The sequence below is a fragment of the Myotis lucifugus genome, unplaced genomic scaffold, assembly GCF_000147115.1.
Source record: "Myotis lucifugus unplaced genomic scaffold, Myoluc2.0 scaffold_1227, whole genome shotgun sequence".
Lineage (NCBI taxonomy): Eukaryota > Metazoa > Chordata > Mammalia > Chiroptera > Vespertilionidae > Myotis > Myotis lucifugus.
Genome location: NW_005872275.1, coordinates 61507 through 75849, shown reverse-complemented (window position 1 = coordinate 75849; position 14343 = coordinate 61507). Strand labels below are relative to the sequence as shown.

At 49.8% G+C, this 14343-nt stretch overlaps 1 protein-coding gene and 1 long non-coding RNA gene across 2 annotated transcripts in view; one reads left to right on the top strand and one right to left on the bottom strand.

Annotated features, from left to right (window-relative positions):
- Window positions 1-6543, bottom strand: part of SLC6A16 (solute carrier family 6 member 16) — a 17088-nt gene extending 10545 nt beyond the window's left edge. The window contains exons 1-10 of the mRNA XM_023748251.1: window positions 6539-6543; window positions 4963-5460; window positions 4378-4531; window positions 4063-4189; window positions 3680-3855; window positions 3319-3429; window positions 2923-3164; window positions 1336-1522; window positions 801-1002; window positions 490-649 (exon numbers count right to left, since the gene is read on the bottom strand). Of these exons, the coding sequence (XP_023604019.1) occupies window positions 490-649; window positions 801-1002; window positions 1336-1522; window positions 2923-3164; window positions 3319-3429; window positions 3680-3855; window positions 4063-4189; window positions 4378-4531; window positions 4963-5460; window positions 6539-6543 (1862 nt within the window). The remainder of the gene's footprint in view (window positions 1-489; window positions 650-800; window positions 1003-1335; window positions 1523-2922; window positions 3165-3318; window positions 3430-3679; window positions 3856-4062; window positions 4190-4377; window positions 4532-4962; window positions 5461-6538) is intronic.
- A 6381-nt stretch (window positions 6544-12924) lies between these two features.
- Window positions 12925-14303, top strand: LOC102422363. The gene is made up of 4 exons (XR_330859.3): window positions 12925-12985; window positions 13104-13176; window positions 14039-14163; window positions 14256-14303. It is a non-coding gene; the product is annotated as an uncharacterized LOC102422363 (long non-coding RNA).
- The last annotated feature ends 40 nt before the right edge of the window (window positions 14304-14343 follow it).

Below are 14343 nucleotides of genomic sequence, written 5' to 3'. Positions count from 1 at the left end.
GGTAACAAAAGGAGAAAGTCTTGTCTTTTTCTTGCAACTTTTATTTCACTCTCTCCGACTAGCTGAGGAATCATGCGACCTGACGCTCTAAATTTTTTTCCTGGCACCAGGTTTTAATAAATGTCTCTTCCAAATACATACCACGGAAAGAACAATTGTACCTTCCCATAAGATTGGATTTTTGAAGCTCTAGGTACTGAAATTTCCGCCATCTTCTCTCTGTTCCATATATGGCAAGTGAAAGTGGTGTGAAGAAATCCCATATGAACAGAAAACCATGGTATATGTTTTTAAATTATATTTATATATATATGTATGTATAAATATACATATACGAACTGAAGGGAAGGGTAGGGTAGGGAAGGGAAGGGTAGGGATGGTAAGGGAAGGGAAGGGAAGGGAAGGGAGGAAGGAAGAAAGAAAGAAAGAAAGAAAGAAAGAAAGAAAGAAAGAAAGAAAGTCACCCTTCCCTTAGCCCCAAGTGATCACCTCCTGGACCCATAGGCCCAGCTCACAGCCATGTTTTCAGATATGATGATGACGATGATGGGGAGGACCATCCAGTAATCACTCAGCAGTTTGATGTAATAGACGCCTGCAGGTTGAATGAAGAAGAGGCCACACAGGAACATGAGTCCAAAGAGAACCACTGGAGGAAACATTGAACTTGGATCAAGGTCAGAGGTCTGGCTGGCGGCGGGGGGTCGGGGGAGGGTTAAGCAGAAGTTATTATCAGGGCTGGATTAGAGTCTCAGTGCAACCAGGGTCATTGGTGGGAGTAGGGCCATAGGTCTGAGTACCTGTCAATAGCTTTTCATGTTTCTTGCAAAAAGGAAAGGTGTCCTGGAGTGGAGTCATGACACCTTGCAGGAGCCCTATCATGAAACCCATCTCCAGGAGCAGCAACAGCAGGAAGAAGAGGATGGACCAGAACACAGACCCAGAAATGAATGACATGGCTTCAATGAAGGCCAGGAATGCAAAGCTTAGGCCCTCCTTAACCTGTTAAGGGGAGAAAAGGCAGGAGTGAAAGTGTCCTTGGACTTAAGCACAATACAGATCCAGATACGTTCTACCTTCCCTGGAAAAGTTCCCCAAAGTCTCGGGTCACTGTCAAACTCGGATCTCCACGCTGACCCTCTGACAAGGAAAACCCATCCGCCTAGCATTATCCAGGGGAGGGCATTCTGCAAGCTCTATTTCTCTGCATTATCAGGGCTGCAGGTTATCCTGGTGTCTCTGGGATTTTTTTTTCTGGTGCTAATAAAAGATGAGATTTCTGTTTTACAGAAGGCATTAAGGAACTCTCAGCCCAGTGCACGTAGTTTTACTGACCTTCAAAAACTGCTGCTCTAAGTTGCACTCAGTAATGTGGGAGAGGACCAGGTTCTTGATGGGCTGGGAAAGACTGTTGAGCCAGGAGGTGAAGATGACGTCTGGATCATCTGGTATGTTTAGAGGGGGCAGGGCCTCAGGAGGCAGTTTCCCCTGGACTACCAGCTTCAAAAGCAATTCAGCATTCCTGGGGACAAGAAGTTGAATCTCATAGAACCATCTGGCTCCTTCACTTCCAGAGAAGAAAGGACATCTCGAGCCTAGCATTACTGATCTGAATAAGGTACAGCCTGGGAGGAAACTGAAAAGGCACCCACCTTCAGGGTCATGAACTTGTGTGAACCAGAAGTCTTTCCTATAATCTGCTGGGGACTCCGGGGTCCCTGCTCTAGTGATGAAGTCTCCTATTCATCCCCACCTCTGCCCTTCCTCCCGTTTTAGACTAGTAGGCAAAAGTCAACCTTCTAAGCTTTGCATACTGAATATCAGGAAGTACCATGTACTTCGATGACAGTGCATAGCTCACGGAGTTGAGCTATGAGAAACTTCTTAGTCTTTTTCATCTGAGCTCTGCTGGCCTCTCTCACCTTCTCTTTCCCCCACGGCCCTCTGCACATTTTATGCTGTGGTCAGATTGAACTACTTACAGTTTCAGGGCCTGCCATAGCCTCTCATGCCCAAGACCAGCCCCACCCCCGCCACCATTCTTCACTTGGTTAATTCCTACAAATCCTTAAAAATCAGCTCATTGCTGCAATGGAAGGCTTGCGTAGGCTTACTGATAAGAGCAAAATGCAAGCTGCAGGAAAATAAGTATAGTTTGATCAAATTTTATCAACTAAAATACTGTATGTTCTTCTGGTGGCCATTTGCACAGGTTAGGATCCCTAGGGACAAATTCAGCTTAGGTTTGCCTCCTCTAGAAGTCCTTCCCTGACTAGCCTGGGCCTAGTTCATGGCTTTGTCTTCTGTCTCCCCATCACTCCTGCTACCAGTTATCATGACTTTGTGACTGTGATTAAGTATCGAAATCCCTTCCCTTCGTCCCTCCAAAGCTGAAAACACAACGAAGGCAAGGACTGTGGTCTGAGCCACCTGCCCAACGATGTGCAGCACCCAGCGTACTTTCTAAATGCCTGAGGGATAGTTTTGATTCATGCCCACAGACAAGAACAGGCTGAGAAGACAATACAGGCTCTAGTCCTGAGCGTCCTGGTGGGGCTTAAGTATGACAGACTGACTGACACCCCTAAATTCGGGAGCAGAAGGGTGTTCCGAAGGGTGTGGTCTTAGAGGCTGTCTGAGACCTTGACTGTTTGCCACTTTTCGAATTTCTCTGTTGAAATACGCTGAGGTGAGCAATTGGCAATCTCTGACGTGGAAGATTTCCAGGGCTAGAAAGGGGCTCTGAGAAGGACAACATGTGACGGGGATTCTCTTGTCTCCGTTTTTCATTCTAGGAGAGAGCAGAGGCTTGCAAGGGCGCCTGTGTGAAGGCGGGTCTTTGCAGCAGCACCTGTAAGATTAGGGTCTCTGGGTTTTGTAGTTCCCTAAGGCTGACACTCTCAACTAAGGGGCTGGCCTTACTTCTCAATGCAGCTGTGTATGAGGACAGTGGCCCAGAAGCCCAGCACACTGAGGACAAAAGTCATGGCAAGTATCGAGAAGCCCAGGTTGATGAAAGCCACAACGAACGCGTCACTGAGACAGTTGTTGGGCTGGTCCATGTACGAGGAGTAAATGACAACGGGGCCAAAGCCGAGACCTAAGGCAAACAAGACTTGGATCCCTGCTTGGATCCACGCAGTTATGCTGTACATAGCCGATACCTATCAGGGAAAAGAGAAGAATAAGGAGAGATGTCAAAGAGGAGGAGAACCTTAACAAAATGCAGGGGCTACAAAGGGAGGCAGTGGGGAAAGGACACTGAGAGCAGACAACAGGTGTCCTCGAAGGTCTGAGAGGGAAGTGAAGAAGACATACCTTCATAACCGTCAAACGCTGAAGCCCGTATCGTGCCCCGGTCAGCAGTACACTCCGGATGAGTAAAGAGATTGTGATGACACCAGCCAATGGTACCAAGACACATAGTACCTGAATTCAGGGGAGGGCCTATCAGCAACCATGTACCCGTGGGGGGGGGGAGGGTCAATCAACAGTCAGCAGGGATAAAACATTCTGAGCCAGAAATGAGGAGTTAGAAGATAGCTTTCAGCAGGGTTCAGGGGCTAAGTGGGAGTGAAAGGACAGAGGGAGTGGGAAATCAGAAGATCGATGAGTAAGGAATGTTCGGTGAGGGCTCAAGTATCTGAGACTGTTACGGGATCCGAAAGTGCAGACTCACCTTCCCGGTGGACTTGATCCCATTCATCATGAAAATGCCAACAAGACACCAAGCCGTCAAAAGGGGCAGGAGCAGAGAGATGACTGGTGGCCCATGCTCCTCAATGCTGTCTGAGGCCTTCAAGGTCAGCCGGTACCAGAAGTACATGGAGGGCGTTGTCCGTGCACATTCAGGATCTGGGGGTATCTGGCTTTGGACTCCCTTGCTAGACAGGGTGACCGTTCCCCTCTTCATTCACCCTTCCCCCACACCCCCTTCCTCTCCTTTCTTCTTTCTTCCTACTACCTGCCTCTTCTTTATCCCTCCTCACTCCTTTCTCCTCTTCCACATTCCCTTCCACCTCTCTGTGTCCCCTTTCTCTTTCTCTCTCACTTCCTCCTCACCGAAGCCACTGGAGTTCTTCAGGAGAGGACAGCGCTCCCACGGAACGGAAAACTGGAAGGACTGGCCCAGGTAGAAGAGGATCCAGCCATTGGCCACGTTCAAGTACAAGGCGGTGATGAAGCACACCTGTGGGGCCAGGAAGGCGGTGGCTGGGGAGGAAAAGTGGGGACGGGAAAAAGGGAGGGATTTGACAGAGGATTGAGGAACCGAAGGGACTTGGCCCATGGAAGTGAAATCAGGGGACTCATTCCAGGACAAGGGTAGGGATGGGGGTGGGATGTAAAGGGTCGGCCTGGGCAGCCAGGGCTCCTCACCATTAGGCTGCTATATCCCACACTAACAAACCAGGGGCCCATGACAGTCCATGCACAAATGCTGCACTGGCGCATCCTCCGACCGACTGCCATCTCCAGGAAGAGGAGAGGAATCCCCATCAAGAACAGCAAGAAGATGTAGATGATGAAAAAACTCCCTGTGCAGGGGATTTAAGGAAGGGCTCTGAGAATCATCTGGCTTTTCAGCGTTTGGATTTCTTTGGGAGTCCAGAAAGAGACATTCCCTACCGGTGATCTCCCTCAGGGCCACAGGCATCAAGATGTAACTATTTCCACGTCCCTTAAAGTCCCAGATGTCCAGCCCCTGGCCCCCCAATTCCTGGAAGACCCAGATACATAGGTTCCACCCCAACCCTGATACAGGCTTCTAGCCCCACCATGATGTTCGGATATCCTGCAGCTCTACCCCTCTCATCACCCTCGGTGTTCAGACAGCTGGCTCCTCTCCTGCTCAGAGTACCAAGTCTCCAGCCTCTACAGATCCCAGAGACCTTGAAGTTTGAGGCCTGGCTAAGTCTCTGTCTTGCTAACCCTTTGTGGTCCCATGATTCCTGGTCCCCAGACTTACAACCGCCATTGTGAAGCCACAGGTGGGGAAAACGCCAAAGATTGAGTGGCCTCAAGGAGAAGCCCACCAGGGCGAAGATGTACTCAGCCTTGTTGGCCCAGAGTGGACGGGTGGAGACGACCTCGCTCTTTTTCCTCTCTGATACCTCCACCTTCTTAAGTGAGGGTCTCTGTTTCACCGGGGCATCTTCCAGCTCAAATATAGAGGCTTGCCTAAATTGGCTGCTCCTCCTTTTCTCAGCTTCAAAAGCCTGAGTCTCCCAGGCCTCAGCCTCTGCAATTCGGGACGCCAAACTCTGCTTCTCGTGGGGCACCGAAAGCCTGCTCTCTGCGCCCTTGCTTTGCTGAGTGTGGGTACTTGGGGAGCCCTCGACAACGGCTGGATCAGGAGATGAGACTTTCGCCTGTAAAGACTGGGCCTTTGTCTTCACTTCAGGCAGACTCTCCAGAGCAGCTTCCACTTTTCCAAGGGAGGGTCTGCCTTCCTGAGCAGACCTGAAGGACACCAAAAACTAGATTTTAGATTTTGAGTTTCAAAATAATCTTCCACACCTCCTTAAAGAAAACCTTTTATTTATTTTATTTTTTTAAAAATATATTTTATTGATTTTTTACAGAGAGGAAGGGAGAGGGATAGAGAGTTAGAAACATTGATGAGAGAGAAACATCGATCAGCTGCCTCCTGCACACCCCCCACTGGGGATGTGCCCACAACCAAGGTACATGCCCTTGGCCGGAATCGAACCTGGGACCTTTCAGTCCACAGGCCGACACTCTATCCACTGAGCCAAACCAGTTTCGGCAAAGAAAACCTTTTATTTCTGTCCCTACCACCACTGAAATTCAAAGCACAAATCATTCTCTTACGTAAGTTTTACTTTTTAGAAACGCTTTGGTGCACGGGTTAAGAGATAGGAAAGCTAACAATAGTCAGAAATCCCGTTCAAGAAGTTTCTAAAAACACTGACGTGTACTCCCAACAGAGGGAGGTGCCATTTTTAGTGAGCCTTTGAATCAAAGGAACTAATTTAACACTAAATCTGTCTTGTAACCGTAGGAAAATTGTTTTCCCTCTCTGAGCTTTCTCATTGGTAAAACAGCCAGGTCTCTGTTCAAATATCACCTCACCAGAGTGCCTCCCCTGCCCACCTATCTAAAAGAGTAGCCTTGCCGAAACCGGTTTGGCTCAGTGGATAGAGCGTCGGCCTGCGGACTGAAAGGTCCCGGGTTCGATTCCGGTCAAGGGCATGTACCTGGGTTGCGGGTACATCCCCAGTAGGAGATGTGCAGGAGGCAGCTGATTGATGCTTCTCTCTCATCGATGTTTCTAACTCTCTATCTCTCTTCCTTCCTCTCTGTAAAAAATCAATAAAATATATTTTTAAAAAAAAATAAAAAATAAATAAAGAGTAGTCTACCTATCCACCACGCTCTCCGTCCTACCCACTTTTATTTTTCTTCATAGCATTTCTCACCTCCTGATGTGATTAACTCTTGATTGTTAGTCTAGTTATTGTCCATCTCCCCTCTCCTCCCCAACTGCTCTACCCCCAGCAAGAGGATGGTGCTCTACCTCATATTTGGAGCCAGTCTCCTCTCTGCTCTCTGTGCTTCTACCACTCTGACCTTTCCTTGGCTCCTCAAATACTCTACAAGAGAACGGGCCGGGAGCGTGCTGAAAAAGAAAAAAGAACAGGATGCAATGGGTTCACTGATCAAAGTCTAATAAATATTTAAAGAAGAAATTATACAAATTCTCTACAATCTCTTTCAGAGGACAGAAGCAGAGGGAGTACTTCCCAACTCGTTCAACAAGACCAGCATTACCCCAATAGCAAAAACATTACGGAAAAGTGCTGACCAATATCTCTCATTAACAGAGATATAAAAATCCTAAACGAAATATTAGCAAACCTAATCAACAATGTATATAAAGAATGATATACCATTATCAAGTGGGATTTATCCCAAGTATGCAAGATTGGTTCAACATTCAAAAATCAATTAATGGCCGTAACCGGTTTGGCTCAGTGGATAGAGCGTTGGCCTGCGGACTGAAGGGTCCCGGGTTCGGTTCCGGTCAGGGGCATGTACCTTGGTTGCAGGCACATCCCCGGTGGGGGATGTGCAGGAGGCAGCTGGTCGATGTTTCTCTCTCATCGATGTTTCTGACTCTCTATCTCTCTCCCTTCCTCTCTGTAAAAAATCAATAAAATATATTTTTAAAAAAATCAATTAATGTCATCCATCACACCAATGAGCTAAAAAAGAAAAATCAGCCCAGCCAGTGTGGCTCAGTAGTTGAGCATCAACTTATGAACCAGAAGGTCACAGTTCAATTCTTGGTCAGGGCACATGCCAGGATTGCAGGCTCAATTCCCAGTGTGGGGCGTGTGGGAGGCAGCTGATCCATGATGTTTCTCTCTCATCGATGTTTCTATCTCTCTTTCCCTTCCCCTTCCTCTCTCTCAAAAAAAAAAAAATCAATAAAAAACACCTCAAAGTTCCACTAAATAAACATTTAAGCCGGAACCGGATTGGCTCAGTGGATAGAGCGTCGGCCTTCGGACTGAAAGGTCCCAGGTTCGATTCGGTCAAGGGCATGTACCTTGGTTGCAGGCACATCCCCAGTCGGGGGTGTGCAGGAGGCAGCTGGTCGATGTTTCTCTCTCATCGATGTTTCTGACTCTCTATCCCTCTCCCTTCCTCTCTGTAAAAAATCAATAAAATATATTTTTAAAAAAACATTTAAAAAATATATATGTATATATAATCAAATTAATGAACTGTAGAATATCCAAACAAAAGAAGACTGTACATATGTAAAGAAAACAAAGGCACTACAACTACTTTCAACATCATAAATTAATCTCACAAGGTTGAGAAAAAGAAGCATGACACAGCCCTGCCAGTCTGGCTTAATTGGTTGGGAGTCGTCCTGTGCACCAAAAGGTTGGTGGTTCAATTCCCAGTCGGGAGGCAGCCAATCAATGTTCGCTCTCACATCAATGTTTCTCTCTCCCTCTCCCTTCCACTCTCTCTAAAAATCAATTAAAAATCTTTCAAAAAGAAAAAGAAGCATGACATAAAATATTCAACAGAATGACTTCATATTTCTAAGTTCAAAATGAAGCAAAATTATATAGTTTAGGGATGCATATATACATGATAAAAGTATAAAGTGAATGATTATCACAAAAGTCAGATTAAAAGGTACCTTTAAAAGGAAAGAAAGGATACTGTAGGGCAGTGGTTCTCAACCTTCTGGCCCTTTCAATACAGTTCCTCATGTTGTGACCCAACCATAAAATTATTTTCGTTGCTACTTCATAACTGTAATGTTGCTACTGTCATGAATCCTAATGTAAATATCTGATATGCAGGATGGTCTTAGGCGACCCCTGTGAAAGGGTCATTCGACCGCCAAAGGGGTTGTGACCCACACACAGGTCGAGAACCGCTGCTGTGGGGGAAGAGGGGGTACTGATTGAGAGCTGATAATGGGAAATCTTTTTGAGTCATGGAAATGTACTATTTCTTTATCTGGGTGTCAGTTACACATATATAAACTTTATAATTAATCATTTGAAACTCTGCTTACATGTTCCAGGCACCTCTGTGGATGTATATTCTATTTCATGATTGAGAATGTTTAAAAAAATATACAAAGAAAAATGGCCGGCATGGCTCAGTGGTTGAGCATCAACCTATGAACCAGGAAGTCACTGTTCCATTCCCTGTCAGGGCACATGCCCAGGTTGGGGGCTCCATCCCCAGTGTGGATCGTTCAGGAGGCAGCTGATCAGTGATTCTCTCTCATCATTGATGTTTCCTTCTCTCTCTCTCCCTCTCCCTTCCTCTCTGAAATCAACAAAACATATATTTTTTTAAAAAATCGTATTCCGCCGAGACCGGTTTGGCTCAGTGGATAGAGCCTGCGGACTGAAGGGTCCCGGGTTCGATTCCGGTCAAGGGCATGTACCTGGGTTGCGGGCACATCCCCAGTGGGAGGTGTGCAGGAGGCAGCTGATCGATGTTTCTCTCTCATCGATGTTTCTAACTCCCTATCCCTCTCCCTTCCTCTCTGTAAAAAATCAATAAATATATATATATATTTTAAAAATCGTATTCCTTAAAACAGTTTGGGGGTGGGGGGTGGTAAACTGGCAATCTCGTTTTTCAGGGCAGAACCGAGTTTTGGCAAACGGAGATTCTGCGAACGGGCCACCGTGACACCTATAAACCCCCTGGTTTCCCGGCTGGAGAGGTCGGGGCGCGGCCCAACCCGGAGACTCCACACGGTGTCCCCGCCGCCACCGCTCCCCCGGCCCGCGCCCTCTGGGCAGTGCTCGGTCTCCCCGAAATGCCCGTTTGCCTCGGGAGAGAAAGGAAGGAGCTGCCGTCCGGGTTCCTCAGGCACAGGAAGTGGCTGTTTGTTCCTGACAGCCTGTGGCGGGGTGGGACCCGGTGTCCGCTGTCCCGGAACTTGAAACGCCGGATTTCACCCCTGGGCACGGCGTCATTGCCGAGGACTGTGAAGCACGGGACTTGCAGTCGCTCACAGTCAGATGCGATGAGCACGGGGGCTACAGCCAGCTTTCCGGGCTCCGAGGGAAGAAAAAGGAGGCACCTCTGCGGCCTCTCTGATCCCTCAGTTCCGCAGAAGCCGCGGGGGCGGACAGGAAGCCCGACCTGTTACACCCCCGCGGGGTGGCGCCCGGCCCCACACCCCCCAAAATCTAGGAGCGTTTCCGGGCTCCCGAGGGCGGGCCAAGTCGTCCTCACCCTGGCCTGGCGGCCTGGCCTCTCCGGTCCCGTCAGTTAGGCGACAACGAGGGTCAATCAAGAAGCTTCCACTGAGAAGCCTAGTGACGCTCTCGGGCCCCTTTAGGCTCTCGGGCCCCTTTAGACCTCGAGGCCTGCTCGCTCCACGCAACTGGGTTCCTCTGCGCATGCGCCACGCTCTTCCCGCCCCTCCTCTCCTCGCGAGACTCCCACGTGACTAGCAGCCAATGCTGCCCCCCCTCGTCCTTTTCAGCTCCCGCCCTCAGTCCACGCATGCGCATGTGCTTCTCTTGCTTATGGGTCGGTGATGCACACGCGTGCACGCACGCACGCACGCACGCACACACAGAATGGAGTATTATTCAGCCATAAAAAAGAAGGAAATCCTACCATTTGCGACATGGATGGAGCTGGAAGGCCTTGTACCAGGTGCAATTAGACAGAAAAAGACTAGCCAGTGGTTAGAACGGCAGCCGCGCCCCAAGGGTCACAGGTTCAATTCCCTGTCAGGGGCAGGTGCCTGGGTTGTGGGTTCTGGGAGGTAGGCAACCGGTCTGTGGTGTGTGTGTGTGTGTGTGTGTGTGTATGTGTGTGTGTCTGTCTCCCCTCCCTTGACTCCCTCTGAAAAACAGTGGAAAAAATATCCTCAGGTGAGGATTAATAAACAAAACAAAAAAAAAGAGGGGAAAAAAGTCATTCATACGTGAACAATTTTTTAAAATTTTTAATAATAATCATAGTAACAGAGTAGAATGGTGGTTGCCAGGGGCTGGAAATGGGGAGATGTAGGTGAAAGGATATAAACTTTCAGTTAAGAAGAATAAATTCTAAGGATCTGATTTATATCATGGTGCTTATACTTAACTAGAGGCCTGATGCACGAAATCTGTGCAAGGGGCTCGGCCCTCGAATCCCTGGCTTCGTCCGGAAGGACATCCAGAAGGTCGTTCAGCTGTCCAGTCTAATTTGCATATCATGCTTTTATTATTATAGATAGTACAGTATTATATACTGGAAAGTTGCTAAAAGTAGATCTTTTTAAAAATATATATATATATTTCTTTATTGATTTCAGAGAGGAAGGGAGAAGGAGAGAGAGATAGAAACATCAATGATGAGAGAGAACCATTGATCGGCTGCCTCCTGCACACCCCCTACTGGGGAACGAGCCCACAACCCAGGCATGTGCCCTCGGCCGGAATCGAACCTGGGACCCTTCAGTCCTCAGGCTGACGCTCTATCCACTGAGCCAAGCCGGCTAGGGCAAAAAGTAGATCTTCAGTGTTGTCACCAGACACACAAACTATATGAGATGGTGAACCTGTTAATTATTTTAAGTTTGGTAATCATTCCACGATGTGTATGTTTATCAAATCATCATGTTGTACACTTTATATAATTACATTTGTCAGTTATTCCCCTTGAGGAGGGGAAGCCTAGCATTAAAAATCAAAATACTGCCAATATGAATTGATTTTTTTATAAGAAAATAAATTGCATTTCAAGCCTTAAAAAAAAAAAAAGATAGCAGGTTAGATCTCTCAGAAGAGAGAAAGGGTGCAGTATTCTAAGAGGGGCTGGTTTCCCAGGGCTTGGGTGGATGTCGTGATGGTAGGAACATCCCTAGTTTACGTTGGAAATCTGTGAGGACTTAGGATTTGACAGGATCGGGGAGCCTGTGGGGTGTCAGGGGAGACTTCAGAGGCTGCTAAGCATGCAGCTCAAGCCCAGAGAGATCAGCTGCTGCAAACCTGAATCCAAATGCCAAGGTCCCAGGCTCAACCCTGGCTCCTCTGGGGCCTCCTCCTCTAGGGGCCCCGCTGCAGAGGCAGGAAGTACTGCCTGAGGCTCAGCTTCCGCTCTGGGTGTTTGGCACTGCCCAGCCACCTCTCTCACTCCCACGGACCTTCCCCGTTGGGGCCTGCAACACTTTCACTTCCCTCAGGTGCCCAGCCTCTGCCCCAGCACAGGGGTGCACCTGGTCTACCCTTGTTGCCAAAACAGGATGCAGACTCTGAGAAAGGGGCCGTGACAGAAGCGGGAGAGTGCTCGATAGAGAAAGGACAGGCGTGCAGAGAGAAGGTGCCAGAAATCCAGAGAGGGAGAGGACAGAGACTCCGAGGTTGGGGGAGACAGAAACCCAGAGTGAGGGGGACAGACATTCAGAGGAAGACAAAAGTCTCAGAGAGTTCCCCGCCGGCGGCGTGGCTCAGTGATTGAGCATCTACCCATGAACTAGGACAGTGGTCGGCAAACTCATTAGTCAACAGAGCCAAATATCAACAGTACTTCTTCAAAATAGACTCGCCCAAGCCGAAAACCGACTTCTGCACATGGGCCACGAAGTTTCGATCGCACTGTACTTGCACACCCGCACGTGGTATTTTGTGGAAGAGCCGCACTCAAGGGGCCAAAGAGCCGCATGTGGCTCGCGAGCCGCAGTTTGCCGACCACGGAACTCGGAGATCACAGTTTGATTCCTGGTCAGGGCTCCATCCCCAGTGGGGGCCGATGGGGCCGATGGGTGATTCTCTCTCATCATTGATATTTCTATCTCTCCCTCTCTGAAATCAATAAAAATATTTTTTTAACTCAGAGAGAAAAACACACACACACACCAAAAAAAGGGAGGGGGAGGGGATCTACAAAATAAAAAGACTCAGAGAGAAGGAAACAGACCCAGAGAGGGAAGGACACGGGACCCAAGGCTGGGAAGTGGGGACAGAGACGGATGCAGAGATGGCAGAGCTCAGCAGGCAGTGAGGTCAGAGTGTCTGTGAGGTCGGCTGCTGACCGGGGCCAGCCTGGGGGCCTGGTGCCCAGAGTAAGTGGGTACAAGTGGATCAGGAGTCCCTGTGGGTCCCCCAGCCTGCGCCATGGACACCTGGGAGGAAGGGCCTAGCGTGTCCTTGGTGTCCACAAATTCCAAGGCCCCTCAGGTACTGGTGTGTGTGTGGGTCCCGGTGGGGCGGGTGAGGGAGCCAGGGACGGAGACAGAATAAAACCACTTTGTGTGTATAGGGTGAGGCTCCACCCCTGGCACTTCCTCTTTCTCTGTGTTCTTCCTTTCTGTCTGTCTCAGCCTCTCCCCTCCTCGTTCAAGGCTTCTGCCTCCCCGTCTCCCCACTGCCAACTCCTCTTCTGGTCACTCAACCCTCCAGGCCACGATGTCGGCCAGGACAGCTGCCTCAGCCTCATCAAGTACCTCCTCTTCGTCTTCAACCTCTTCTTTTTCGTAAGTTGTCTCATGGCTCTCCAGCCCGGGCCCCGGGCCCCCGCCGTCGCCGCCCCACCCCACCCCACCTCGTATCCCCACTTGCCCACCACCACCTTCTCTCCTCTCCTCTCCGAAGGTCCTAGGCAGCCTGATTTTCTGCTTCGGGATCTGGATACTCGTGGACAAGACCAGCTTCGTGTCATTTGTGGGTGAGGGGGCCAGGGCGGTCGGGGCGGGCCTTCCTGGAACAGCATGGATCCGACCTCCCAGCAAGTAGCCTCCTGGGGCCTCCCTTGCCCCAGGGAGCCCCTCAGTCCCATTCTGCAGGCAGGTCCCGGGCTCTGCAAAGCTTGCCACTGCCATGCCGCTCCAAGCCTCAGTGTGTTCCTCTGACAAACAGTTGTGCGGACGGACCACTCAGAACAATAATAGTCATTTCTTAGGCACTTCCTATGGGTCAGACCTTGTGCAAACGCCCATCAGATCCTCCCACAAACCTTTCCTGAGGTTCAGAGAGGGGGAGTCACTTACTGGATGTCACACAGCAAGGAAGTAACACAGATATAACACTAATAATAATAATAATAATAATAATAATGGGGTAATAGCCAAACTCCTCATGGTTCCTAGTTCATGTGTTTGCCCTGGGTTGAGGACTGGATTGAACACGTAGCTCCCAGGTCCCTCAAAGCAACCCCAGGAAATAGATAGCATTACCGCTAGGCCGCAGGGAGGTTAAAGTGACTCATCCGATGTTGGCAGAACAAGTGATGGGGCTGAAACCACGGGGAGTGGGAAGGAGCTGGAGGAGGAGAGAGACTGAGAGCGAGAAGGAGAGGCTGAGAGCTGAAGGGAGGAAGGAGGACAGAGGCTCAGAGAGAGAAGAGAATCCCAGAGGAGAGGGACAGAGGCTCAGGGTGGGGCAGGGCCGGAGGCCCAGAGAAAGGGGTGCCCAGGAGCCCAGAAAGAAGCCCCCAGGACACTGCTCCCTCCGGCGTGGGTGGGGATGGGGCTGGGGGCTGCCTGGCGCTGTGCACATCAGACTCAGTGTGGCTGCCTCTCCTCCCCTAGGCTTGTCCTTCATGCCCCTGCAGATCTGGTCCAAGGCGCTGGCCATCTCAGGGGTCCTCACCATGGGCCTGGCCCTGCTGGGCTGCGTGGGGGCCCTGAAGGAGCTGCGCTGCCTCCTAGGCCTGGTGAGTGCCCGCCCGGCCGCTCTCCATCCCTAGGACCCCTCCCCCCTCCCCTGGGCAGGGGCTCAGCCTGACCTCTCCACTCTGCCCCCCAGTATTTTGGGATGCTGCTGCTCCTGTTTGTCACCCAGATCACCCTGGGGTATCCTTCATCCTCCACTCAGAAAAATCCCGGGTAAGCTT